The 27965-nt window shown below is 45.1% G+C and overlaps 1 protein-coding gene across 5 annotated transcripts in view; it reads left to right on the top strand.

Moving 5' to 3' along the window:
- LOC115094582 (transmembrane 9 superfamily member 2-like) overlaps positions 1-27965 on the top strand; it is a 467181-nt gene that overhangs the window by 335613 nt on the left and 103603 nt on the right. For 4 of the 5 annotated variants that reach the window (XM_029607789.1, XM_029607788.1, XM_029607786.1 and 1 more), the window contains exon 14: positions 20796-20947. The exons of the other annotated variant lie outside the window; for it this stretch is intronic. In XM_029607789.1, the coding sequence (XP_029463649.1) occupies positions 20796-20947 (152 nt within the window). The remainder of the gene's footprint in view (positions 1-20795; positions 20948-27965) is intronic. 5 annotated transcript variants of the gene reach the window in all.

Here is a 27965-nt window from a genome sequence, read left to right as displayed (position 1 = left end):
CTTTCCGTCTTCCTCCATCGGGAGTCCTGCCAATGCCTCAGCCATCGATGCCAATGCGGCCATCGGTGCCACCGATCCATCTATAGATGCCCTCGATGCCTTCATCAATGCCTCCAATACTTCCCTCGATGCCTTCAGAGCCTAGACCAGGACCTTCAAGAATACCTTTGTCCTGTCCTTCTCAGGTTCCTAGAGGGACAGGTGCTGATCCCTATAACACCTGGACTGACTATTCGTCCCCAGACACCAATGATTTACCATCACCACCTTCCCCTGCTGAAAGCAGGAAGTGTTCTCCTCCAGAGGGCTTGTCCTTCATAAATTTTGTGAAGGAAATGTTTGAGTTGGTTCCCTTCCAATTTCAGACTCAGCAAGATGATAGACACCAGATGATGGAGTTGTTACAATTCCTGGATGCTCCCAAGGAAATCACCTCCATCCCTATCCATCAGGTTCTTTTGGATCTTCCCAAAAAGAATTGGGAACACCCTGGGTTGGTAGCTCCAGTCAACCAAAAGGCAGATACCACTTACTTGCTCCAGTCAGCCCCAGGGTTCCAAAAACCTCAGCTGGATCACCAATCTGTGGTTGTAGAATCTGCCCAAAAGAGGGCACGATGCTCAAAACCCCACTCTTCCTCCCCCCCCAGGTAAGGAGCAGAAATTCCTGGATGCTATTGGCCGGTGTGTGTTCCAGGGATCAATGCTCATCTCTCGGATTGCCTCTTACCAGCTCTATATGACCCAGTATAATAGGGTCTTATTCAAGCAGATACAGGACTTTGCAAAGTCCCTGCCTCAGCAATTCCAGGAACAGCTACAAACCCTGATTCACAAAGGTTTTGAAGCAGGGAAACATGAAATAAGGTCCTCTTACGATATCTTCGACACCGCTTCCAGTGTATCTGCAGGTGCTATTTCTGCAAGAAGATGGGCCTGGCTTAAGTCTTCGGACTTGCACCCTGAAGTACAATTTAGATTGTCCGATCTGCCTTGCATAGGAGACAATCTGTTTGGTGAACAGATCCAGCGGATGTTGGCGGAACTCAAAGAGCATCATGAGACCCTTCGCCAACTCTTTGCCTCCTGAGTATTCCTCCAAACAACTATTCAGGAAGGACAGCAAAAAGTCATTCTTTCGTCCAAAGAAGTCCTATCCACCACAGTCTAGACGTTGTTCTTCGAGACCTTTCCAGAAGGCCCAGTCTCGTCAACCTCGTAAACAAAAGCTGCAAGCAGTTCCTCAGCTGGGCCCTGCTTCTGGTTTTTGACTCCTGCATAGAGAGCAGCAGCCAGCTTCCACTGCCACACATACCAGTGGGAGGTCGATTGTGCCATTTCATCAACATGTGGCGCACAATCACCTTGGACCAGTGGGTCCTTGCCATAATCTCTCAGGGTTATCACCTGAACTTTCTCTCCGTCCCACTGGATTTCCCACCTTCACCAAGTGTCTCGTAGTAGTAGCAGCCTTCCTCAGTACTCAAGGTGTCCACATCTACTCCTATCTCGACGACTGGTTGATTAGGGCTCCTACTCATCAAGCTGCTCTGCCATCCCTACAACTTACCTTACATACTTTGATTTCGCTAGGATTTCTCGTCAATTACCCCAAATCCTGCTTAGTCCCATCTCAAACTTTGTCCTTCATAGGGGCAGACTTGGACACCTTTCAAGCAAAGGTTTTTCTGCCTCGACAGCGAGCTCTCACTCTCATTTCTCTCGCACACCAGCTACAGTCTCAACACAGCTCGACTGCACGTCACTTACTTATCCTGCTGGGACACATGGCGTCCTCGGTACAGGTTACCCCGATGGCCCGCTTGGCCATGAGAGTCATGCAGTGGACTCAATCCGTTCAACCACTATTGACCATTGTCCACGTCACCAACCCACTTTGTCAGTCTCTAGATTGGCGGAAGAATCAGATCAATCTTCCAGGCTCCAAATCCTCAAATAACTCTTACCACCGATGCTTCCAACCTCTGCTGGGGAGCACATGTCGCCAATTTGCAAACCCAAGGAGCTTGGTCTCCAGAGGAAGCCAAACACCAAATCAATTTCCTAGAGCTACGAGCAATCAGATATGCTCTCAGGGTGTTTCGGGATTGCCTCTCCAACCAGGTCATCCTGATCCAGACGGACAACCAGGTGGCCATGTGGTACATCAACAAGCAGGGAGGGACGGGCTCCTACCTACTGTTTCAGGAAGCGGCACAGATATGGGCGGAGGCCCTTTCCCAATCGATGAACCTGAGAAGGACGGGATGAAGGTATTCCTGAAGGTCCTGGTCTAGGCTCTGAAGGCATCGAGGGAAGTATTGGAGGCATTAATGAAGGCATGTACTTGCCGGGAGTGGACAATGTGTTGGCAGACAAGCTGAGTCGCACCTTTCAGCCGCACGAGTGATCTCTCAACCCCACAGTAGCGGACTCAGTATTCCAATGTTGGGGTTATCCTTACATAGACCTCTTTGCGTCACCTCAAAACTGTAAAGTAGAGAACTTTTGTTCTCTCATTTGCAGCCACCACTCACAGCCAAGAGATGCGTTCTCCCTCTCATGGGCAACCGGTCTCCTATATGCATTCCCTCCGCTTCCACTTCTCTCGAAGACTCTCGTGAAGTTACATCAGGACAAGGGAACCACGATCCTGATAGTACCTTACTGGCCACGCCAAGTGTGGTTTCCGATCCTTCAGGACCTCTCCATTCGCAGGCACATTCCCTTAGGAAAGGACCTGCTTCTGATCACTCAGAACGACGGGTGCCTACGCCACCCCAATCTTCAGGCCTTGTCCCTGACGGCCTGGATGTTGAAAGGTTAATTCTTCAGCCACTCAACCTTTCGGAGCCAGTTTCCTGTGTCCTGATTGCTTCACGGAAGCCTTCCACGAGAAAATCTTATCTTTACAAATGGAACAGGTTTAAGTCATGGTGTTCCTCACTATCACTTGATCCTTTTACCTGTTCCACTGCCAAGTTTCTGGACTATCTCTGGCACTTATCAGAGTCAGGTCTAAAAACTTCCTCCATCAGGATGCATATCAGTGCAGTAGCCGCCTTCCATAAAGGTGTTGGGGATGTACCCATTTCAGTACAACCCCTTGTAACACGCTTTTTGAAGGGCTTGCTCCACCTCAAATCTCCACTATGCCCTCCGGCACTTTCTTGGGACCTCAACCTGGTTTTGGGTTGGCTCATGAAACCTCCATTCGAGCCTCTCCAATCCTGCTAGCTTTGGTATCTCACATTAAAAGTGATTTTTCTTCTGGCAATCACATCCGCTCGCAGAGTTAGTGAGTTACAGGCCCTAGTTACCTATCCGCCTTACACTAAACTTCTGCACGACCGGGTAGTACTCCACACTCACCCTAAGTTTTTACTTAAGGTAGTATCGGAGTTTCATATCAATCAATCCATTATACTATCCACCTTCTTTCCCAGGCCCTATTCTAATCCGGGAGAACAGGCTCTGCATACCCTTGACTGTAAACGTGCTCTAGGTTCTATCTAGACTGTACAGCTGCCCACAGGAAAAGCACTCAATTGTTTGTTTCTTTCCATTCCATCAAATTGGGTCAACCTGTAGGTAAGCAGACTCTCTCCTCCTGGTTAGTGGACTGAATTTCCCTTTGCTATCAGCAAGCAGGCATTCCACTTCAAGACAGTGTTAAAGCACACTCTGTGAGGGCCATGGCGACTTCAGTAGTGCACCTACGCTCGGTGCCACTTCCTGACATTTGCAGGGCTGCTACCTGGAGTTCTCTCCACATCTTTACAGCCCACTATTGTTTAGACAAGGCTGGAAGACAAGATTCCATCTTCGGCCAATCTGTCTTGCACAGCCTTTTTGCAACTTGATGTACCAACACCCTTCCGCCTGCCCGTTAGGGTTCAGGATGCCCTCTACCAAATTCCACCCCACTCCTTGTGCCTGTTGCACATCTTGGGTACATTTGGTGCATTTCTCGGACATCCTTAGCTCAGTACTCACCCATATGTGAGGACTACCATCCTGCTTGTCCTGTGAGAAAGCAAATGTTGCTTACCTGTAACAGGTGTTCTCACAGGACAGCAGGATGTTAGTCCTCACGAAACCTGCCCACCACCCCGCGGTGTTGGATTCGTTACGTTTTCTTATTTTATTTTTTGGCACTTCCTATCACAAACCTGACTGAAGGGGGACCCCTGCTTGGCTGCAGGGTTAGTGCCATGCTGGGCATGCCCAGTAGGTGCCAGTCAAAGTTCTAGAAACTTTGACAAAAGTGTTCCATGATTAGGCTCCATCCTGTGATGTCACCCATAAGTGAGGACTAACATCCTGTTGTCCTGTGAGAACACCTGTTACAGGTAAGCAACATTTGCTTTTTTTAATGAAAACTCTTCATTTTTGGAGGAAGCTCTTCGTATGTATAAACCCAAAATTCACCAGTCTAATTTGTTCAGTTTTTCTTTTAAGCCCACTTGAGGCTTGTATTTCAGAAAGCCTCTAGTTTTCTGCAATTTCTGTAGGTGCAACAATTGCTACCAGATTTGTTTGATAATAGAATCTTTGCATTAACACATTAATATTTTTTAAAAGGCTTTACAATGATGTGTGCATCAGAAGAAAGAAAATTGTGGAAAATAGTTCAGAATTGCATGCTTTTTTTGTGTAGAAACAAGTCCAGTGTTCATAGAGGCTGTCTCAGCTCACTTTAGCATAGATACTAACATTGGCCAGACAGGGACATTGTCATCTTAGAGTGTAAATATTAACACAGCAATGATGCATCTAATTGTCTTCAGGATAGACAGAATTTAAAATGGCATGGGATATTTTTGGGGGGAGGGTAATATATTCCCAATGTTGCTGCTTCCAGGGGGGTTCATACAAGCCGCTTAAAGAGTTAAAACTATGTATGAAAGAACATTAATTGTTACAGAATGGAAATTACAGCTATTGACATATCAAGTTTTCAAGCATTAGTGGATGCAGTATTGTTTTATAAAATAGTTGAGAAAAATCAAATATGTTTAACAAGCAGGCACAAATCAGCTATTATGTGTGGAATGATGTCATTTGACAGTGCTGTCACAGACCCAGCTCTCAGAGATCAGTAAAAGTTTTACTGACCATGAGCAGGAGTTCCTATTCAATCGCACTACCTCAGGAGCCCTCATTCTTTCTTCATTTGAGTTACTACATGGACATATTCCCAGGTTCTCTCTTTGATTTTGACTTTTTGACCTATATTCCGCCTTGTTGCATTTTTTTTTTTGCCACTACCTTGATATCCGCTTGAGAATTTTTCAGTTTTACAAAGAAAAAAGTAGAAGAAATATGGAAAAGGCCAAGAAGATCATGGACAGTAGCTATGAGACCTGCATTTGTGTGCACCAGATGTTCATTACAGATAAGTATTGCCTGTTACTGTCTAGATCTGGATCATGATGTCTCCAGCTGCTACAGTTGAGATAGGATGTCCCTGTGTGTACAGCAGTACCGTGCCTGGAAAATGGAGGCCCTGTAGATGACTTGCTGCTGGGTAAGAGCTCAAAACCATAGGATAGAGGTATGTTAGAGCCACTTCTCTTCCTGGAACAAGGCATTGAAGGACTCATGGCACGGAAGGTGGAGGCAGGATTCTTCTCCCTCTGTCCCGCGAGTCTGGGAAGGTTTCTCCTCCCATTCCCACATTGCAGTATTTTTCAGATTCATTATAGGTCAGTGATTGAGTGTAGTGAAGAAGATTAAGGCACCAGCTGAGGCACAGAGAAAGGAGCCTAAGAGGCACAAGGGATCCCCTCTGGGTCCATCTCCCTTAATACTGACCAAGCCAGCACCATCACTGCACGACTCTGCTGAGCAGGACTGTTCTTGATCCCGAGGTGGGAAGTTGCCTCCTAGACACAGGTGCTATTATCATTTTTGGCGCAGAAGATCCCCCAGAATGCTGAGACATTTATTTTCTGCAGACTCAGTACAGTCTAGTTGGCTGTCAGTTCATCAGTGCAGCCTGCTAATGCTTCATTCTTGTCAGAGCAGAGTCCCTCTGTGCCTAAGCACAAGAGACCTATTATGGTGCAGAAAGTAGCTTCACTAGCGTCTTTTGGTCAGACCTGGTGCCAGCCAGCAAGAGGTGTCGATGCAACTGACTCAGAGTACCTGTGAGCCGGCAGCTTCTATTACTTCGTCTCTGTGTTCCCATTTGTTGCTACTAGTGTTGACAGCTCTTAGTAAGGATAAACGAATCTTGGTTTCTGAAGAGGATGTTTTTCCTCCAATTCCAGCTCAAAGGGTCCCTCAGCCAGTGGGAGCCCATTTGTCAGAAGTGGTGAAGAATGTCTTTGCCTCAACCCCTGAAGACCAGAGAAGGAGGTTGGAATCTCTTTTGTTCAAGATGGAGGAAATTTTCCCATATTGTAGCTCTACTATTACTAAGTATACTCATGATCACTCTTACATACCAGAGGTGTTGGATACATTTGAGGGAAAATTCTTATCCATGCTTAGGGCTCAAATCATGGCTTATCAGCTGTATATAATTCAATATTTGTACAAATGCATATACAAGCTGAAGCCCTTGACAGAATCATTAAAGCCAGAACAGGTAGACTTCCATTGAGCACTGGAGGACATAAGAATGAGAAGCATTTAATTTGCTCCAATTCTGCAGCTCATGATACCATGGCCAGGACTTCGGCCACTTCCTTAGGAGCTTGAAGTCCCATGTGTTTGAGTGAGTGGCCTTAGTGAACATCTGCACAACAGTCTGGAGGATGTACCCTGTACAGTGAACAGTTTGTTCGGTGACCAGGTAAAGGAGACTGACTATGATTAAGGAGCATCTTTCCACCCTATAGTCATCGGCAGGAGACCAGACAGCCCTTCCCAATGACAGTACTTCTCTTACAAGCATCCATTCTTCCAAAGGCATCCTTTCTGCTCTTTTCAGAGTCATCAAGCTGCTGCTCCTCATTAGCAGAAACGGTTTTGGCATCCTTGTGGCTCACCACCCCCAGTGGGAGTAAGGGTTTAGTCCTAGAGTGGTTGTGTCACCAAGGACCAGTGGGTTTTGAAAATTGTGGAGTATGGCTACCGATTACATTTTCCCATCCTCCTCTGACTCAATGGATTTGAATCTTTAGCTCTGACCCCTCTCTATCTGCCTAGCTGCAGTCCTTCAACAGAAGATGATCGAGTTTCTTCCTCCACAGGATTGTGGCCAGGGTTTTCTATTCCTAGTATTTTCTAATCCCCAAGAAGTTGGGGAGATTGAGACCTATTTGGAACTTATGGAGGCTGAAAAAATTGTTGGTTTGGGAGAGGCTCAAGATGAATTCCCTCCAGATGATTCTTCCCCTCATTCATCAATGGGATTGGATGTGTGCTCTTGATTTGAAAGATGATTATATGAGCATCCCCATTGACTTTGCCCCTCAGAAGTTCCTCAGGTTTGTGGTGAAGGACATGCACTACCAGTATCAAATGTCTTGTGCTATTGTCTGCACAACTTCGTTTTTTGGGAGTCTGCATGTTCCCTTAACTGAATGATTGTTGGTGATAGTTCATCTCTGACAACTGTTCTGAAGTCCCTCGAAATAACCATCTGACTTTTCCAGGCTCTGAGTTTTCTAGATAACTTCTCCAAGTCCAACATAATCCTGCTTCAAAGAATTTGATTCATAGGAGCCTAAATAGACTTGCTTCAGGAGAAGGTGCTTCTTCTCATGCAAAGAGCCACATTGCTGATCAACTTAGTAAGGTCTTTTCTACAGCCAGGACCAAGTATCAGTGAGGTCTGTCCTGGTTCTTGGACAGATGGTCAGAACGTTGCATGTAGTTTACACATTCTGGGCCTTTAGGTTCAGTAGGATCAGCTCTAAAAAAAAAAAAAAATTATCCCAACAAATCTCTGTAATCCCTGAGATGAGATCATCCTTTCAGTGGTAGATGAGCCCAGAGGTTCTAAAGGTGGGTCTCTCACTATGCGCCCCATCAAGTGACCCAGGCGATTGACATCTCCACCAAGGGATGTGGAGCGCACGCCCAAGGCTTGTTCTTGGTCTCCAAATTGTCATGTATAGATCAGCCTTCTGTAGCAGTTGAGATTATTAGTAATCAAATCAGTGAACAAAACAGCAGAGCTAAAAGCAATATATATTGGGAAAAATATAGAAGAAAGTTATGTATATTAATTTAGACTTTTTAAACTTAGGCAAAGCAGGACTCAGCTAAGCTGCTCAGTCCCTCAGCCAGGTCACCATGTGGTTTGAAATTCTGTCTCTTAACTAGATTTATAGTAGATACCCCTTCCTGTGCAACAGTTTCAAACCACACCCAGATGTCTGGTAAGTAGTGCTCCTTGTTTCTCTCTTAAGACAGGAAATTTTAAATTAACTAGCAAATATAATTCCACATAGAAAACAAGTATAAGACTTTAGCAACACACAAAACAGATAAAGAAACAGCAGAAATAAAGTGCTGTCTATTGGAAATATTTTATTTTTACTCTTACAAAATAGGAGAAGTGTATTAAAAGATCTCTAAACATTTCTAGCTTGCAATTTCAACTGTCACAAACATTGTTAAGCAATGGAAAATAACGAAACTGTTGAGGTCAGGTCAAGATCTGGAAGACTAATAAAAAAAAAATCTTCAATAGACCTGCCTGAAAACTGGTTATATCTGCAAAATAGTCCACAGATCACTGCACATGACCTGCTGAAAGGTTAGCTCATGTTTCAACCACTGGCTCATGGCCGGCAGTGGTCCCTGGCAGCATTTCTGCTGGTCCATGGAGCAACAGTGATTGAAGGAGGATGAGGAAGAAGTAAGACCTACCCTGTAGCTGCATACACCACATTGCACCCAGCATTACAGCCAGCAGAGATGTTTCCTAACTCCCACCCCTTGCCCTGTCTTGCAGCCCTTTATTTTCCTGTTGGGGCTGGTCCTGGGTTCCCATCTTTGGGAGGAGAGCAGCTGCAGCTGAGTGTTTAATGAGCCAGCATGAGACTGAATCAACATTTGCTTCGCTGTCAGGCCCTGTCTCCCATACAGATGCCAGGAGGGAAAGGGGCCACCACAGGGCTTGAGAGCGGAGCAGATGCTGACTCTGTCTCATGGCAGTTCATTAACGTTCAATTACAGTGCTCCTCTCCTAGAAATCATATCTCAAGATCAACCTTAACTGGAAAAAAAGTTCATGGAGCAGGGATATTGTAATCACTGGCTGGCAGGAGCGAAGACAATGATGAGGGATTTCCTTTTTTCTTTAATTGATGGATAGTGGCTGATGGGGAGAAGGGAAAAAGAGAGAGATTTTTTCTTCCAATGATCTGGTGGATGGCTAGAAGGGAGAAAGTTTTGTTTTTGGTTTTTTTTTTTTTTGTTCCCCCCCCCACCCCCCCCTGAAGATAATACTGTTGGCTGGCTGGGTGAAGAAAGGGGAGAGAGTGAGGACTTTTTATTTATTTATTTTTTTAAACGAGTTATTTATAGAAAATCTTAATTGGCTAGTTACCTTCCTAAAATGATACAGACCACCTGCCTGGCTGAGCCATGAGATTAAAGATTGGGTGAGGAATCAGTTGTTCGACCCCTGTAGGAAAATATATTCCTAAGGATGTGGCCCTTTGGTGCAAGACTCTTGTAGCACACCTGCGGCTGGCGTCTCAGGGCCTTTTCTTAAATGGCATCAGAGCAGTACTCAGTAGAGGAGGGAGGAGGAGGAACAACTGCAAAGCAAATATTAAACTGAAGGCGAAACCAGGGGAGGTTATAAATGTCTTAATCTGCCGGAATTAACACCTCCCCCCCCCCCCCCCCCCACCACACACACACACACATGCTGCAGGAGAGATTTGGTGATTTGGTAGTAGTATAATCTCTCATTCAAAATATTTTTTGAGCATATCCTTTATTTTGGTATTTAACTCTCTAACATGTGGAGGTGGTGTCAGCTTCTGTTCGCAGAGATTCATTGAAACATAACATTCTAACCAAGGTGCCTAAACTTTACATACAGCCCCCTGGTTGTCCATCTGGTTCAATATTCTCTCAGGCAAGAGAATATTGATCCAGATGGACAACCAGGGGGCTGTGTTCTACATAAGCAAGAGAGAGGTATCTGCTCATACATACTCTGAAGAAAGCCTTCCGGGACTGGTTGTAGCAAGTTGTCATGGCACCCATCTCCAGGTGACCTACCTGCTAGGAATCCAGAACATACTGATGGACCTCCTCAGAAGAGTACTACAACTTCACAAGTGGCCTTTGGATCAGAAGTTTGCGGGAAACGCCAGTGATCAATCTCAGAAATAACAGAAAGGTTGTGAGAGGTTCTGCTCCATGCATCTGAGCAGTTTACAGATCAGCTCCAAATGCTTTTCTGCTAGATTGGGTTGCTGGTCTACTCCATGCATACCCGCCAATTGTTCAGAAAGCCCTTCAGGACAAGGCAAAGTTAATTCTCATACTTGGGATGGCCATGTCATTGCTATGGTATCCATATTTTATCAGTCTGTCAATTTATTCTCTGATTCCATTGGGTGGGCAATTTGACTGTCATCACACAAGAAGGGTAGCGGCTTTGCCATTGCTGGCCCACATGATATGGATTTTGAATGCTCGGTGATATCTTTTTTTATTTCTTTGTAAGGAGGTGGGAGGACATACTGATTTTGGCTAGAAAGCCTTCTACCTGAAACTACTACAGTTTTAAATGGAAGAGTCCTCAATTTGGTGTGGGACCAACTAGCTGTATCCCTTCTTCTTTGGATGAGGAACTTGCTTCAACATCTTTCCTTCCTCTCGGCCTCGGGCTTAGCACCTCTTCAGTTAGTTCATCTCTGCAATTGCAGTGTGTTGCTACCAGTTGAGCAGCGCTCCAATCTTCCTCCACCCATTAGTATTGAAGTTCATGAAAGAATTGTGGCATTCCAAGCTTCCAGTCATGAAACCTTTAAAGCTTTGGACCTCAACGTAGTCCATGCCCAATTCAAGAAACCTCCCTTTGATCCTCAAATTGGTGAACTTGAAGTTTCTCACCTGGAAAGTATTGCTTTTTATTACTGTCACTTTAGCAGAAAGGGTAATCAAATTACAGGCTATGGTTTCCTATTCACCATATCTGCAGTTCTTTCACAACAGGTAGATCTAATCACATTCCCTAAGTTCCTTCCAAAAATGCTATCTGCATTCTACATTAGCCAAGCTATCGTGCTTCCTACCTTTCTTTGAGACTGCATACACACATGAGAACAGAATCATTGCTTCTTGGATTGCAAGAAAACCCTAGTGTACTAATTGAGAAGGACTCAAACTTCACCATCAAACTTTTTTTCATAAATTGGGACAGATTGTTGCTAAAAGAACTCTAATTTGCTACCAGACTATATAGCACATTGTTATGCACTGGTTGGTTTACAGATTATAGACTGTCAAGATTCATTAAGTAAGAGCCATGGGTGGCTTCAGCGGCTCATCTGAGGGACACTTCCATTGAAGACGTGTAAAGCTGCTACTTCATCGTTGGGTCACACCTTTTTATCCCACTACTGGCTGGATAACTTGTTCCGAAGAGACAGTACCTTTAGACAGGAAGTTTTGTGCAGCCTGTTCACTAAGTATCTACTCTTCACTAGTGGGACCTGGTTTGCTTGTTAGTAGTTGTTCTGCAGTGCAGCCTTCTACTTGGGACCAGCGCAGGAAAGGAAAAGCGCTGCACAAGCAGTCCAGGGTAAGGTACTGTACACCGGCAGTCTGAAGCAGGTTACTGCACACTGGCTATCTGAAGCAGGTTAAAACATCAGGATCAGGAACAAACATCAAGGAACCACAGGAGACATCAGGAACGTGAAAGACACCGGACACCAGGCTGAAACAAACAACGAAGGCCAGATGGCGTGCTGGAAGAGGAGACATCCAGAGACATGTAACTCCAAGGCAAGGCATGAGTGCTGGAGCAAAGCTTTTATAGCCCAGGAGCAGGCAACTCCCTGAGAAGAGTCCAGATGGGCCATCCCTCGCTGGCTCTATAAGAGTGGAGAGGAACCACGGGCCCGCCCCTTAGAAGAAGGGCATGGCCCATACCAGAGCATCCAGGCTGCAGTGGAGCAGGCCTCGAGTAGGCCCTGAACAACACCAAAGGCCTCCCAGGCCGTGGAGCAGGATCCGGACAATTGCTCAGGTGAGGCCCTGGCTTCGGAGTGGCCTCCAGAGAAAGGTGAGATGCCTCCTGTGGCACAGCTACAGGAGGAATCGTAACAGAATCAGCCATACTTAATACCCATTCACCCGGGGCGGTTCTATAATGAGGCAGGGTGAGGCGGCCGTTTCTGGTAGCAAATGTTTGGAGCAGCAAAAAGTGCCCTCCAAAACGCTGAGTGGCCGCCTCCCCCTGCTTCCTGATACATATTTAGCTAAACATCAGTTGGGGTTTCAACCCCCTGTTAGCAAACAAAATAGAAGACCCTGTGCGCTACCAGCAGCAGGAGGAAGAGAAGAGGCTTCATGGCCACTGGCGATAGAAGGAAGAAAGCAGGCCTCAAGTGCCACCAGTGGACCCCATCCCACCGACAGCAAAAGCAAGGCCCTGTGCATGACGCAATCGGAGCAGAAGGGAGCCCGTTCAGCTACTGCTCCTTCTCCTATGCTGGCCCTGCAGTATTCAAAAATCGCGGGGCTAGCACTTCCTTTATGTAGCTCACAATGAGAAGGAAGTGCTAGCCCCATGATTTTTGCATACCGCGGGGCCGCCACAGGAGAAGGAGCAGCAGCTGAACAGGCTCCCTCCTGCTCCTGGTTAGATCATGTACAAGCCTCCTCTTGCCTTCACCGCCAGTGAGATGGTGTCCACCGGCGGCCCTCTTCTTTCTTTTTTGGTCCACCACCTCCCCCCCTCTCCCCCCAACTTACCTGCAAGCACCAGGCCTGAGCAGGGGGAAGAGAAAAAACTTTGTGGCTGCTGGCAGAGCACAGCCCACCAGTGACTGGAAGGAAAGAAGAGGCCTAGCAGCGGCAGAAGAAAATAAGAGGCCCCTGTCTGCCTGCTGAGCTCATCCCTCACCAACACAACAGAAAGGGGAGACTGAGCCTGATGGACAGCATGTGTGGGTGTGTAAATGATAGAGCATGGGTTTGCGTGAGAGAGAGCATCTATATGTTTATGTATGAGAGCATCTGTGTGTGTGTGTGTGCGTGCATGAGTGTATGAGAGCATGTGCCTGTGAGAGCATCAATGTGTATTGGTAAAAGCAAATAAATGTATGTGAGAGCTTGTTTGAGAATTCATGCATGTGCCTGAGAGCATGTGTATGTTTGAGGGGGCATGTGTTGTGTGTGAAAGAGCAAATGTGAGAGCTGGTGTATGGATAAGAGCATGTGAATGTATGAAAGAGCATCTATGTGAATGCATGTGTGAACATGAAAGAACTTGTGTGAGAGAAAGGAGAAAGTTCCCCCACTCTCCCCTGCTCCACACTAATCCACGAAATCTCAGGGTGACCAGAAATCAAAAGTTCTCAAGTATAGAAAGCAGGAATTTTTTTTATTCTTACTAAGTTTTAATTATTGGGTGCTATTTAATGTTTGCTAGTTTGAAATATTTTATTGTTATTTGGGAAATTTTTTTATAATTTATATATGAGATTTAATTACTGGATGTTGTATTCATCAGCTGTTTTGAAACATTTATTCTTTTTATTAATATGGTTTTTACTATTATGATTGTATCATATTTTTTTATTTTGTTTGATGTTTTAAGAGGAATGGTATTTCTTTTTCCATTGTTGCACTGCATATAGTCTGGCTTGTGCTTTCCAGTTCAGTTTTTGTCTACATGTTTGTTTATGCTTTATAGTCTCTTTATTCTGTATTGGGAGAGGGTCTGTCTGTGTTCTGCATGTGTGTGTTTGGTAAATTCATTGCAGATTTATTGTGGGTTTCTATGCTGCTTTACCTATTGTTCGGAATCTGCCTTTGTAATTTTTTGTAACATTTATTCTCTAAGGACAAGCAGCATGGTAGTCCTCACATATGGGTGACATCACAGGATGGAGCCCAATCACGGAACACTTTTGTCAGTTTCTAGAACTTTGACTGGCACCTACTGGGCATGCCCAGCAAGGCACTAAACCTGCAGCCAACAGGGGTCCCCCTTCAGTCTTCTTTTTTCCGCGCAGCAGTAACCACGCGGGTTAAGGAGCTCCACAGAGATTCCTGACAGACATTTTCCTCACAGAATTACTGCAAACTTTCATAGCCCACATGGGTCTCCCTCTCGAATTTTTTCTTCCATGGTACTCTGGTAAGTTTTTTACCCGGTTCCGGTTAATTCCCGTCGAGTTTGGCCCTCGCGGCCTACTGGCTGTCGACCGCACCGCGGCTCAATTTTTCAAAGGGAAGAGAAACACAGTTCCGTCTTCCTCCATCGGGAGTCCTGCCAATGTCTCAAACCATCAATGCCCTCGATGCCTTCATCAGTGCCTCCAGTACTTCCCTCGATGCCTTCAGAGCCTAGACCGGGACCTTCAGGAATACCTTCGTCCCGTCCCTCTCAGGTTCCTAGAGGGACAGGTGCTGATCCCTATGACACCTGGACTGACGATTCCTCCCCAGACACCAATGATTTACCATCACCACCCTCTCCTACTGAAAGCAGGAAGCATTCTCCCCCAGAGGACCTGTCCTTCATAAATTTTGTGAAGGAAATGTCGGAGTTGGTTCCCTTCCAATTACAGACTGAGCAAGATGATAGACACCAGATGATGGAGCTGTTACAATTCCTGGATGCTCCCAAGGAAATCACCTCCATCCCTATCCATCAGATTCTTTTGGATCTTCTCAAAAAGAATTGTTAACACCCTGGTTCGGTAGCTCCAGTCAACTGAAAAGCAGACACCACTTACTTGGTCCAGTCAGCCCCAGGGTTCCAAAAACCTCAACTGGATCACCAATCCATGGTAGTTGAATCTGCACAAAAGAGGGCACGACGCTCAAAGTCCCTCCAGGCAAGGTGCAGAAATTCCTGGATGCAATCGGCCGACCTGTCTTCCAGGGATCAATGCTCATCTCTTGGATCACCTCTTAACTGCTTTATATGACCCAGTATAATAGGGTCTTATTCAAGCAGATACAGGACTTTGCAGAGTCCCTGCCTCAGCAATTCCAGGAACAGCTACAAACCCTGGTTCACAAAGGTTTTGAAGCAGGGAAACATGAAATAAGGTCCTCTTATAACATCTTCGACACCGCTTCCAGGGTTTCGGCAGCTGCTATTTCTGCAAGAAGATGGTCCTGGCTTAAGTCTTCGGACTTGCGCCCTGAAGTACAAGACAGATTGTCCGATCTGCCTTGCATCGGAGACAATCTGTTTGGTGAACAGATCCAGCAGAAGGTGGTGGAACCCAAGGAGCATCATGAGACCCTTCGCCAACTCTCTCTGTTGCCTTGTGAATATCAGACTAAACAACCATTTAGGAAGGACACCAAAAAGTCATTCTTCCTTCCAAAGAAGTCCTATCCACCACCGTCTAGAGGTCATTCTACAAGGCCTTTCCAACTTTGACAAAAGTGTTCCGTGATTGGGCTCCATCCTGTGATGTCACCCATATGTGAGGACTAACATCCTGCTGTCCTGTGAGAATACCTGTTACAGGTATGCAACATTTGAAATTTATTTCTGTTCTGTACTTTTAGATATTTTGTTGATTGTTTGTATTTTGACGATTTTCTTATGTGTTTGTTATCCACTAAGATTTTCAGATTAGCGGACTACAAAGTTTCCAAGTAAATAAATAAATAAATAAATGACGTGAGGTATCCTGCTAGTATGAAGTTTATGTAAGGATCTATAGTAGCCTGGCTTGGTCTTTAGTCCTAATAGGAAGTGTATTGGTATTTAGGGCTTGCTGTAATATTTGCAGTGTTGCCTTTTGATAAGGTTTTTAGTTTGTGAATTAATGTTGTTCTTTTACTATGGAAGGCTTACTATATTGTAACTGTAATTCAGTTTACTCCTGGCTTTCTGAGGACAAAGCCCACACACAACATGCATTACAATAGCCTAATATCATATGCATTCCAAGTACGTTTGCTTTTTTGCAGGGTTTTCTGGTTGGCACACAGCAATGCATGTAAAAATAATATATGATGTTGTGATATCTTTACCTTAGACTGTATTTTGAATGTTCTTTTTCATGTAAAATTAGTTATTATAAATGCAGAATTTGTGATTGTGGTGGCGAGGCCAGGGGGGGTGTCGGCACAAGGCTGTGCAGGGCCTAGTCTGCCTTATGCAGAAGAGAGTGCATCACACCCAGACCACCACCTCCCATCTCCCACTTCTCCAGGGGGAAAATGCTGGGGAAAGATAGCAGGTAAGTCTTAGGGTTCCTGGGAGTATGGTGGATTTGCCAGCTTCCTAGAAGTATTATCACTCTCCCACTCCTCTGGGAACTCTGACCCCCTTCTTTCCCCCTTATGCAACATTTCAAATCACTAAAAGGGCCGGACTGTATAGAGACTCCCCTCTTGATGATTTGACCTGTGCCGTTCCCTGGCAGGGTGAGGTGGGGTGGGGCTGGGGGAGCGCCATCTCATCCCTCGCCTCATGCAGCAGATTTTCTTGAGCCGCCCCTGTGTTCACCTCTGGAGCATTAACTATCTCGCTAAAGCTTAAGCTCTGGAAGGAACTGAGGGTCTCACAAAGTAGTGCGCACACACAGTAACTTCCTGCATGCTCAGTAAAACTTCTGTTGAGCTCTGAGAGCTGGGTCTGTGTCACTTCACGCGTAATGACAGAGAATCCTATTTATAAGAAAGCAAACCTGCTTTCTCAGATGAGGTCATGTGAGTCCATATCCTCTTTGTTCACTTTCAATATATCATGAGAGGATAACTAAATGCAAAGAACATGTTAATGCTTAGTTGACAACATGATAAACTCTAGCGCAAGGCATTTTAACAAGGGTGGTTAAATTCAGAATAGAAATAGGTTAAAGTTTAGCAATTTTATTATTCTAAAAGCAAAGTTGCAAGAGATTTTGTTTCATACCCGAAATGTTTTATAACCAGCGTAATTGACTTTAGTGTGCATGTTCAAGAATCTGGATTAGACTTCCAAGGTGCCGAGAGAAACGTACTTTTATTTCATACCTAACAGTGCTTATAGCAGCATATGCATTCAGATTTTTTTGTCGGCATCAGGACAATTATATGTAACTGCATTGGTTGATGCCTGTAATAGCATACCCAGCAGAGACAATAACAACCAAAACAATAACAGAATTCAATATACCTGGAGTTGGCTAAAGAGGATGGTGCTAAAAGCAAAGGGAGGGTGACTAGAGATTAAGTAGTGTCTAGCTAGGGCAGTGATGGTTAACCTATGACACGTGTGTCAGAGGTGACACGCCGAGACTTTTTGCTGACACGCGCAGCGTTTCGTGGACTACCAGGAATTTTTTTTTTTAATCGGCTGTGCCGAGCCTTTTTTTTTTATCGGCTGCGCCGACCCTTTAAAACTAGTTTTTTAGTATCCCCCCCCCCCCCCCAATGCCCCCGGGCGCAGTGACAGGCAGATAGGCAGGGCCGTGGTGAGGCTCACGTCACCACGGCCCGAAGAAAAAATCGCGTTTAAACGCGCTGATGCTCCTCCTCCTTCCTGCCTGTGCGGCCCCGGAAGTAAACATTGCTGGAGCCGCATGGGCAGGAAGGAGGAGAAGTATCAGCGCGTGCAGAAGAGGAGCAGCGCTTACGTTTACGGGCCGCCGCAAATCCCAAGTCACAGCTGCCCAAGAAGAGGAAGAGGCTCAGTAGCAGGGCCGCTGCAGAGCCCATCCTGCGGCGACCCGCGAAGAGGAGGCCCAGAGGTGAGAGAGAGGCTGAGGGTCTGTAGAAGGTGTGTGTGTGTGCGCGCATGTATGAGATGAGTTGAGAGATTGTGTGTGAGTGAGGACCTGAATGTTTGCAGAGACAGCATGTGAGAGCCTCTGTGTGTGTGAGAGAGACAGCATGTGACAGTGAGAGCCTGTGTTTGAGCAAGACAGCATGTGGGAGTGAGAGAGAGCCTATGTGTGTGAGAGTCAGACAGCATGTGCCAGTGAGAGACTGTGTGTATGAATGATTGTATGAGAGAGAGCATGTGACAGTGAGAGCCTGTGTGTGTGAGAGAGAGAGAGAAATGCATTTGAGAATAAGAACCTGTGTGTTTGAGGGAAGAAGATGGAGAGAAGAGAAACAGAAAAAAAGACAATATAAAAGGAACTTACAAAAAAAATAAGAAAGGGAAGGTGGGAAAAAATAAGAAAGGGAAGGTGGAAAAAAAAAAGCCTGTGACCAACCAATTAGAAAACGAAGATCAGACAGCAAAGGTAAAAAACAAAATAAATTACTTTTTAGTGATTGGCACATGTAATCTTTGGGAATGTGCAAGAATAGCACTTTCTCTATGCGGATCTCACAATGTACGAGATCAGCATGGAGAAAGTGGAAGCCCACGGGGCCTGCACAGAGGAGGCAGCAGAATGGGCTTCAGTGTCAGTAGCAGCAATCGGCATCTCCCCAATAGCCACGCGGCATCAGTGACAGTGGCAGCAGAGGAATGAGAGAGGTTCCGAGGTTGCTGGCAAAAGAGAGTGGGGTCTGCCTTTAGTGTGTGCATGTGTATGAATGGGACTCTGCCTGGGAGTGTATGTGTGTGAATACATGGGTGCCTGCCTGGGGGTATGTGTGTGTATGAGAATGAATTGGAGCCTGCCTGGAGGATGGAGCGGGAGTGGTGTGAAAATGAATGGGAACCTGCCTGGGGTTCAGTGTGTGTGTGAGAATGACTGATAGCCTGCCTGGGTGTGTGTGTTTGTGTGTATGTGAGGGAGCCAGTGAGTGTAAGAGCATGAGTGTGTATGAGAAAATCCAGGGCAGTTAAGAGTTTGGGTGGGGGGGGGGGGGGGGTGGAGGGGGAGAGAGTGTTTTAATTGAAGATTTAGCCAATGAAATTCAGCAACAAAAAAGTCACTAAGCAAGAAAGGTAAAGAATTATTTGTTTTTGCTTTATTAATAAATACAGAGCATATATTAAAATTATAACTTTGTTATTAATATTAGAGCTACAAATATCACAAAATTATGGATTTTTCTAGAAGTGACACCACCCGAGTTATGCTCTGTTTTTTTATGAATTTTGACACACTGAGCGCAAAAGGTTGGCCATCACTGAGCTAGGGTGACATGAGTAGGCAGCTGTGCAGCCAGGAGGTCCTTATCTGCTGATTTGGAACTATGAAAGTGACAAGTTTTATGCCATGTTCTATGTAATTTGCATTCTCACATGCCTATTTTTCAGTTACAATGTAAACCGAGATGATATGTAAAATTTTACATGAATCCCGGTATAAAAAAATGTTAAATAATAAATAAATATTTTGGTTAAAGAAAAAATGTATCAAAAAATCCATCGTTTTTCCCCAAAACTGGTATCTGTCTTCTTTATCCATTGTCATGTCCATTTTAATTTTAATGTTTTAATTGACCCTAAATAAGTTTATAGCTTGTTTATTTTATAAGTGAGATTCTCTGCATTTTCCATTTTCCTCTTGTATTTTCCAGTGCATTAGCTAGAGTAGCATTTGATTTCTTTTTTTTTTTTCCCCCTTACGGGTTGAAGCTGTGTAATCTGGCCATTATTTTAAACTGTGGCTGTTTTTTTTAACCTTGCTGTTGGAAGCAGACCTTGCACATTTCCTGTGCTGAAAAACCCTTTTCTGTAAATTGCTGTCATTTTTTGATGATAAATAAATGACTCCATCAAAAAGTGAATCAACACACTGCCATACAGGTGCTCATTTTTTCCTAATCTTCTTCCATTTAGTTGATTCCCTTACAGTTGTTTGTTTTTTCAAATGCCTCCACAGCACTGATAGTTTCTTGATGTGTCAGATTAAAAGATTTTGAAATCTTGATTATAGCTCAGCATTTGATATATATTTAAGATTTTCTTTTTATTAAATGTGAGAAAATGTAGTAGCTAAATGAAGACTCACATGCTCAAATGTTTTTTGGAACAAAATCATGTGGGCTGTTAATATGACAATTCAGATTTGTGCTTTTTCTCGGCGCTTCTGTGTTCTGTACAGAATGCAGATCTTCCGATGTGGTTAGCATTATGTTTTCACAAATATAACCCAGCCCCCAGTACGTACAAAGTCAAGATCCCTTATACAGTTAACAGTGACCAATAGGTGGACCTACTGCATCAAATCAGAGAAATTTGGCAGGCGAGCACTTGACAATTTTGAGCTTGAACACTTGAGACTGAATGCAAATGAACCACACTGAGGTGCATCCTTCCATTTCTCTCCAAACTCATGTAGTAGGTATATGGCTCCAGCAATTTATAAAGCTTTAGTACATGTCATGCAGTTTTAGCACTGTAGAAACACTTTTTTAAACAAGTTTTAAATTCAATTTTTTGTGCATTTCCTGTAAAATAAAGCATAGCCTGATTTGTCTACTGTTCATTATACTCTTATTTGTGCCTTGCCAAATCTCTTTTTACCTAGCACAGACTGAAACATTGTACTTGCTCTTTGAGTATTTATGGTGCTCGGTTTATTACAAAGAGAGCTGAAGATTAACAGGTTATGACAGTGTTTGTATTGCAAAGTGTGTTATCTAGAAGTACAAATGACAATAATACATTCCTTGTGTATTTGTTCTTTGTTTACTGTGTATGTAAGTTTTACCCGCTGAGATTGGTGGATCAGCAGGCTATAAATTGCTTAAATAAATACATCATTTCTTTTTAAGCCTATTGAACATCCAGTTCGTACGAATCAGATTCCTCGTCAAGTTCCAGAGCAGTCTTTTTTCACAAAGCCCTTACCTGGTATTATCATGGGTGGAATTTTGCCTTTTGGCTGTATTTTTATTCAGCTGTTTTTCATTCTGAACAGCATCTGGTAAGTATTTGATTACACTTATTATATTTTGAAACTTTATTAACAAGCATTTGCTATGATCATTTAGTGTGGAGCTTTGGATGATATTCTAGTAATATGTAATTAATATAAAGTGGGGCAGGCAAACTTTTAACCTGAGGGACATATTGGGGTCCAGTTGGGGATATCCCCTCTGGAATTCTAGAGAGAGGATCTCTTCAGCTGAGTCTAAAGAGAAAAGCAGTCTGTCTTGGAGTCTGCATAACACAGTCTGATTGGATCTGGCAGAATGGATTTGTCCCATAGGTCATAGTTTACACCTGTCATATAAAATGTGATGCGATTACACATGCACTGTATGTATGTGATAATCACAGAACCAGCTACGGTAATTTTAAACCAACCTCTTCTATATATACCGACCTTTCCTAGCTAGCAAAATTAAGATAGTCTGATAGAGTCAAAGCCTCAAGAGATAGACCAAGCTTCATTCTAAGACTTTCTTGTCTACCTTATGCTATGAGTGCTTCTGAAGGAAGGGTGCGGAGAAAAGGGAGACCTGGAAGAGTGATTCTTTCTTGCAACAGACCAACTGGGAGTCAACACATTTCTTTATAATAACCTGTGATAACAGAAATTGGCAGCTGTTAAAAAAAAACAAACAAACATACACCAAAAAAAAAAAAAGATTTATGTTGTGACCTGTTTTCCTTCTTCAAAAAGCTGAGTCATAGTCCTCTTATGAAAGTAATAAGATTCATATGTAATGTATGTGCTTTTTTTTTTTTTACCATAGTTAGTTTTTGGAATGAAGGAGCTTGAAGTTTTGGGAAGAATTTTTGTTCTGTTAATTTTTATTTTTCTATTTAAATTTTATTTATTTTTTTATGAATATAGCATTTCAGTCTGCTACAAGCATTGCATTATAAGTCATACCATTGTTACATGTCCTTCAGGGTTGCCAATATTTCTTGTTGCAAAATAATTACTGTATCTTGCACTGAGCTGCATTACTTTGCTTCCTCTGAATGAAACCAAGTAACACTCTCCCATCCAGTTTTATTCATTTAGCATGTTCAGAGGCAGACAGGTGTTCTGTGTATTAAAAAAAAAAAAAAAGTCTTAGCTTTCTGCATCCTCTGCAATGACAGCATTACAAACATCCCGGTAATCTTGTGAGCCACTGCGGGGTATTTGGTAACAGTGGCATATAAATGCAAATAAATAACCCATATTTCTTCATTGACGAGCAAGGCTGAATTAGCCATGGCATGTAAGCAGTGTTATCTGGCAGCACCAAATGGACCCGTCTCTTTAAGCTCATACAGCTTTTGCGCAAATTCTCATGCAGGCATTGCCTCATAAGAACATAAGATATGCTATACTGGGTCAGACCAAGGATCCATCAAGCCCAGCATACTGTTTCCAGCAGTGGCCAATCCAAGTCACAAGAACCTGGCAAGTACCCAAACATTAAATAGATCTCAGGCTACTATTCCTTATTGATTAATAACAGTTTATGGAATTTTTCCTCCTGGAACTTATCCAAACCTTTTTTAAACACAGTTACACTAATTGCTGTAACCACATCCTTTGGCAATGAATTTTCTTCTATTTGTTTTAAATGAGCTACTTGCTAACTTCATGGAGTGCCCCCTAGTCCTTTTATTATCTGAGAGAGTAAATAACCAATTTACGTTAACCTGTTCAAGCTCTTTCATAATTTTGTAGAACTTTATCTTCTCACAGGACAAGCAGGATGGTAGTCCTCACATATGGTGACATCATCAGGATGGAGCCCAATTACGGAACAGTTTTGTCAAAGTTTCTAGAACTTTGACTGGCACCTGCTGGGCATGCCCAGCAATGCACTGACCCTGCATCCAGCAGAGGTCCCCCTTCAGTCATCTTTTTTCCACGCAGCAGTAGCCATGTGGGTTTTATTTATTTATTATTTTTATATACCGACATTCATCTCAATTGAGATATCACACCGGTTTACATTCAGGTACTGTAGGTATTTCTCTATCCCCAGAGGGCTTACAATCTAAGTTTTTGTACCTGAGGCAATGTAGGGTAAAGTGACTTGCCCAAGGTCACAAGGAGTGACAGCGGGACTTGAACCTTGGTCTCCTGGTTCATATTCCACTGCTGTAACCACTGGGCTATTCCTCCTCCCTGGGTTAAGGAGCTCTCTTGAGATTCCTGACAGGAATTTTCCTCACGGAACTTCTTTCAAAAATTTCAAAAACATTCTACCCTATAGGGGTCCCCCTATCGATATCTATACTCTGTGGTCGAAAGGTAAGGTTTTTACCCTTGTTGCGGTCGATTCCCGTCGAGTTATCCCTTTGGGGCCTACCGGCCATCAACCACACCGCAACTACATTTTTGTCGAAGCCATGGCGTCGGGTTTTCGTCTGTGCCCCGACTGTACTCGAACAGTGTCCATCACTGACCCGCACGGGGTCTGTGTTGTGTTTGGGGTCCGACCACGATGTCCTAACTTGCACCAAATGTGCCCAAATGACACCGAATGGCCTTATGGCTCGTTTAGAGAAAATGGAGTTTCTCTTTCAGTCAAAACCCCGACTCCATCGATAGCTTCGACTTCATCTGAGCCGGTGCCATCGACCTCTTGCCAGCACCGCTGCTGCCCGACCGGTGTTGATGATTCCAAAGGTGTCAATTCCCTCCTTGCCTCCTCAGGAAAAGGACCGAGGAGAGCATCGTGAAAGATGTTGACACAGTTATCATAAGGCTCAGTCTGTCGATCCAGGCAAGTCCTTGGCATCAATGTCAACAGAGCCACCGACAGAGGCCCCGTCCTCTTCTGTGACCGGGTCACCGAGGCATTCCCACCTTCAGCGGTGCCGGGATCCACGATTCCACCTTCACCGGTGGACCCTCCAGCTACGCCAGTGCTGCCTCCTACTCCGGTGCCGGGGTTCCTTGCCCCAAGCTTCCGCGAGGAATTGGATCGAATGATCCAAGAGGCCATCGGTAAAGCACTTCAGGGCTTCCAATATCCATCCACGCCGGTACCAGTCCCCGAGCCGGTCACCGATCCGATTCCCGTAGCACTCGCTCCGCTACTGGGCAGACTGGATGTGTTGATCGGTGCCCTTCCACCGATGGAACCGAGAGCACCGGTGGCTCCGGTGCCTTCCACACAGATCCCATTATCGGATGATGAGGAAACACCAATACCCATTCCACCGTCTGGGATTTTACCACTGACACGTCCATCGATGTCACCAGACCCTTCGGTGCCTCCATCGATGCTGTCTGTGCCACCTTCGATGCCACAGATACCTAGGCCTGGTCCTTCAGGATTAGCACCATTTCTCCCCGCTGGAGATCAGCCCTATGATCCTTGGACCGATGATTCATCCCAAGATACAGATGATCTACCATCAGAGTCCTCTCCCCCAGATGAAAGACAACGTTCTCCACCAGAAGATCTGTCTTTTATTAATTTCATCAAGGAAATGTCTGAAACCATTCATTTTCAACTTCAGACAGAAGAGGACTCTAGGCACAAGATGCTGGAAGTACTCCAATTTCTTGATGCTCCTAAGGAAATCATGTCTATTCCTATTCATGAAATCCTGCTTGATCTCCTAAAGAGAAACTGGGAACACCCATGTTCGGTTCCATCTGTCAACCGCAAGACAGATGCCACCTATCTGGTGCAGTTAGCTCCTGGGTTCCAAAAGTCACAGTTGGATCATCACTCTGTGGTTGTTGAATCAGCCCAGAAGAAGGCACGACTCAAAACCTCCTTCCTCCATACCTCCAGGGAAGGAACAAAAATCCCTGGATGATTTTGGCAGGCGTGTCTTCCATGGCTCAATGCTCATATCTCGCATTGCTGCTTACCAGTTATACATGACCCAGTATAACAGAGACCTTTTTAAGAGGATCCAGGATTTCTCTGATTCTTTACTAGAGCAACTTCAGGCTCAACTTCATATTCTGGCTCAAAAAGGTTTGGATGCTGGAAAGCACGAGGTCCGTGCTGCGTATGATATCTTTGACACTGCCTCTAGAGTGTCTGCAGCGGGGATTAGTGCAAGAAGATGGGCCTGGCTCAAATCCTCGGACTTAAGGCCAGAAGTCCAAGACAGGTTAGCAGATCCACCTTGTGTCGGTGATAATCTTTTCGGGGAAAAGATCCGAGAGACCGTGGCACAGTTGAAGGGCCACCATGAAACACTGCGCCAGCTTTCTTCTGTGCCATCTGAGTTTCCTTCTGCCCCTAAGAGAACTTTCAGGCGTGACTCTAAGTAGCCTGCCTACAAGCCAAGGAAATTTTATCCTCCGGCTTCCAGACCTTACCATAAAGGTCAATCTAGGCAGACTCTGTCTCAAAAGTCTCAGCCAGCTTCTCAGCCTGGACCAGCGTCAGGCTTTTGACTCCTTCCTAGAGAGTGTAAGCCAATCTCCTCTTACATCCATACCGGTCGGCGGTCGGCTCTGCCAATTCAACAGCGTTTTGGCATACAGTCACCACAGACCAGTGGGAACATACAGTAGTCACTCAGGGTTACCACCTAAATTTCCTGACTGTTGCAGCGGACTCTCCACCTCGGCTGACGTGGGGGACATCCAAACACTCTCCCTTGCTCGAACAGGAGGTCTCATCCCTCCTCAAATCCCGAGCAATAGAACCAGTGCCCCTCTCACAGCAGGGGCAAGGGTTTTATTCCCGGTATTTTCTAATACCAAAAAAGTCAGGTGGCGTATGCCCGATACTGGACCTACGCGCCCTAAACAGATTTTTGCAGAGAGAAAAATTCAAAATGGTAACCTTGGGCTCTCTACTTTCTGTTCTATAAAGAGGAGATTGGCTATGCTCTCTAGATCTCCAAGACGCTTACACACACATCTCCATTACTCCTCATCGCAAGTACCTGCAATTCCTGGTCGGCCCTCATCACTTCCAGTACCGTGTACTACCATTCGGCCTAGCGTCCGCTCCACGAGTATTCACCAAGTGCTTGGTGGTGGTCGCAGCCTTCCTCAGGAATCAGGGTGTGCATGTCCACCCTTATCTCGACGATTGGTTGATAAGGGCTCCGACTCAGCAGGGCTCTCTAGCCTCCCTGCATCTCACTATCCACACCCTGATCTCCTTAGGGTTTCTAATCAACTATCCCAAATCGAAGATAGTTCCATCCCAAACCCTATCCTTTATAGGGGCCGACCTAAACCCTATACAGGCGAAAGCCTTCCTCCCCCAGGATCGCGCTTTCACCATAGCATCTCTGGCACATCACCTACAGACTCGAGTATCTTCAACTGCTCGTCACTTCCTCATACTGCTGGGTCACATGGTGTCCTCTGTGCATGTCATCCGATGGCTCGTCTAGCTATGAAAGTGATACAGTGGACCTTAAAATACCAGTGGATTCAAGCTTGTCAGCCAATGTCCAGCATTATCCAAGTTACCAAACAACTCCGTCTGTCTATAGCCTGGTTGGATATTCAGGTTCCAGAACCTCAAATTACCTTAACAGACGCATCCAACCTCAGCTGGGGTGTACATGTAGGCGACCTGAAGACTCAGGGATCCTGGTCTCCTGAGGAAGCCAAACACCAGATAAATTTCCTGGAGCTACGGGCGATCAGATATGCCCTCAAGACTTTTCAGGATTGCCTATCAAACAAAGCCATCCTGATCCAAACAGACAATCAAGTTGCGATGTGGTACATCACAAACAAGGGGGAACGGACTCCTACCTCCTATGTCAGGAAGCTGCACAGATATGGGCATTGGCCCTTTCCTGCTCGATGTACCTCAAAGCAACCTACTTACCGGGAGTGGACAGTGTGTTGGCGGACAAGCTGAGTCGCACTTTCCATCCGCACGAGTGGACTCTCAACCCCACGATAGCGGACACGATATTCCAATGCTGGGGTTACCCTTGCATAGACCTCTTTGCGTCGGTCCACAACAACAAAGTAGACTTTCTGCTCTCTCATTCACAGTCGCCACTCGCAACCAAGAGATGCCTTCACCCTCTCCTAGGCCAGCGGTCTCCTTTATGCGTACCCTCCACTTCCTTTCATTTCAAAGACTCTCGTGAAGCTGCAGCAGGGCAAGGGATTAATGATCCTGATAGCGCCCCACTGGCCACGCCAGGTGTAGTTTCCATTCCTCCAGGACCTATCAGTATGCCGGCACATACCTCTGGGGAAGGATCCCTTTCTAATAACTCAGAACGAAGGGCGTCTGTCGCCCCAACCTCCAGGCTCTGTCTCTGACGGCCTGGATGTTGAAAGGTTAATATGCCAACCTCTTAACCTTTCAGAGTCTGTATCCCAAGTCCTGGTGGCTTCATGAAAGCCTTCAACGAGAAGGTCTTATCGCTCTAAATGGAAGAGGTTTACGGTCTGGTGCACTTCCATGTCCATAGACCCCTTCACTTGTTCCACTGCGAGGTTCCTGGACTATCTCTGGCACCTGTCAGAGTTAGGCCTAAAAACTTCCTCTATCAGGGTGCATGCACCTTCTCTTGCACCACCTCTTGGTGACCTCACATTCCTTATATTAAGGAGCTAATTATATTGTTAACTGATACTTGTTCCTGTTTAAACTATTTTCCCACGCTGTCCTTGGTTAACCCCCCCTCCCAGTTCTCTTTCCCTGTTGACATGTATTTTCAAGCCTTTTGTTCGAATGTGAACCGGTATGATTTCCCCACTAATACCGGTATATAAAAGTTTCCAAATAAATAAATAAATGTTAGTGCAGTGTCTGCATACCATAAGGGTATCGAAGATGTTTCCATTTCAACACAACCCTTAGTATCACGTTTCATGAGAGGCTTGCTCCATTTAAAACCTCCACTGCGCCCTCCTGCCCCTGCTTGGGACCTTAATGTGGTTTTGGGACGGCTCATGAAACCTCCGTTTGAGCCTCTCCACTCCTGTGATCTCCGCTATCTCACCTGGAAGGTAGTTTTTCTTCTGGTGATCACGTCCTCTCTGAATCAGGCTCACCGGTCTATAGTTTCCCGGATCTCCCCGGAGC

The sequence above is a fragment of the Rhinatrema bivittatum genome, chromosome 6, assembly GCF_901001135.1.
Source record: "Rhinatrema bivittatum chromosome 6, aRhiBiv1.1, whole genome shotgun sequence".
NCBI lineage: Eukaryota > Metazoa > Chordata > Amphibia > Gymnophiona > Rhinatrematidae > Rhinatrema > Rhinatrema bivittatum.
The sequence above is the reverse complement of the archived record's forward strand: the minus strand, read 5'-3'. Positions and strand labels throughout refer to the sequence as shown.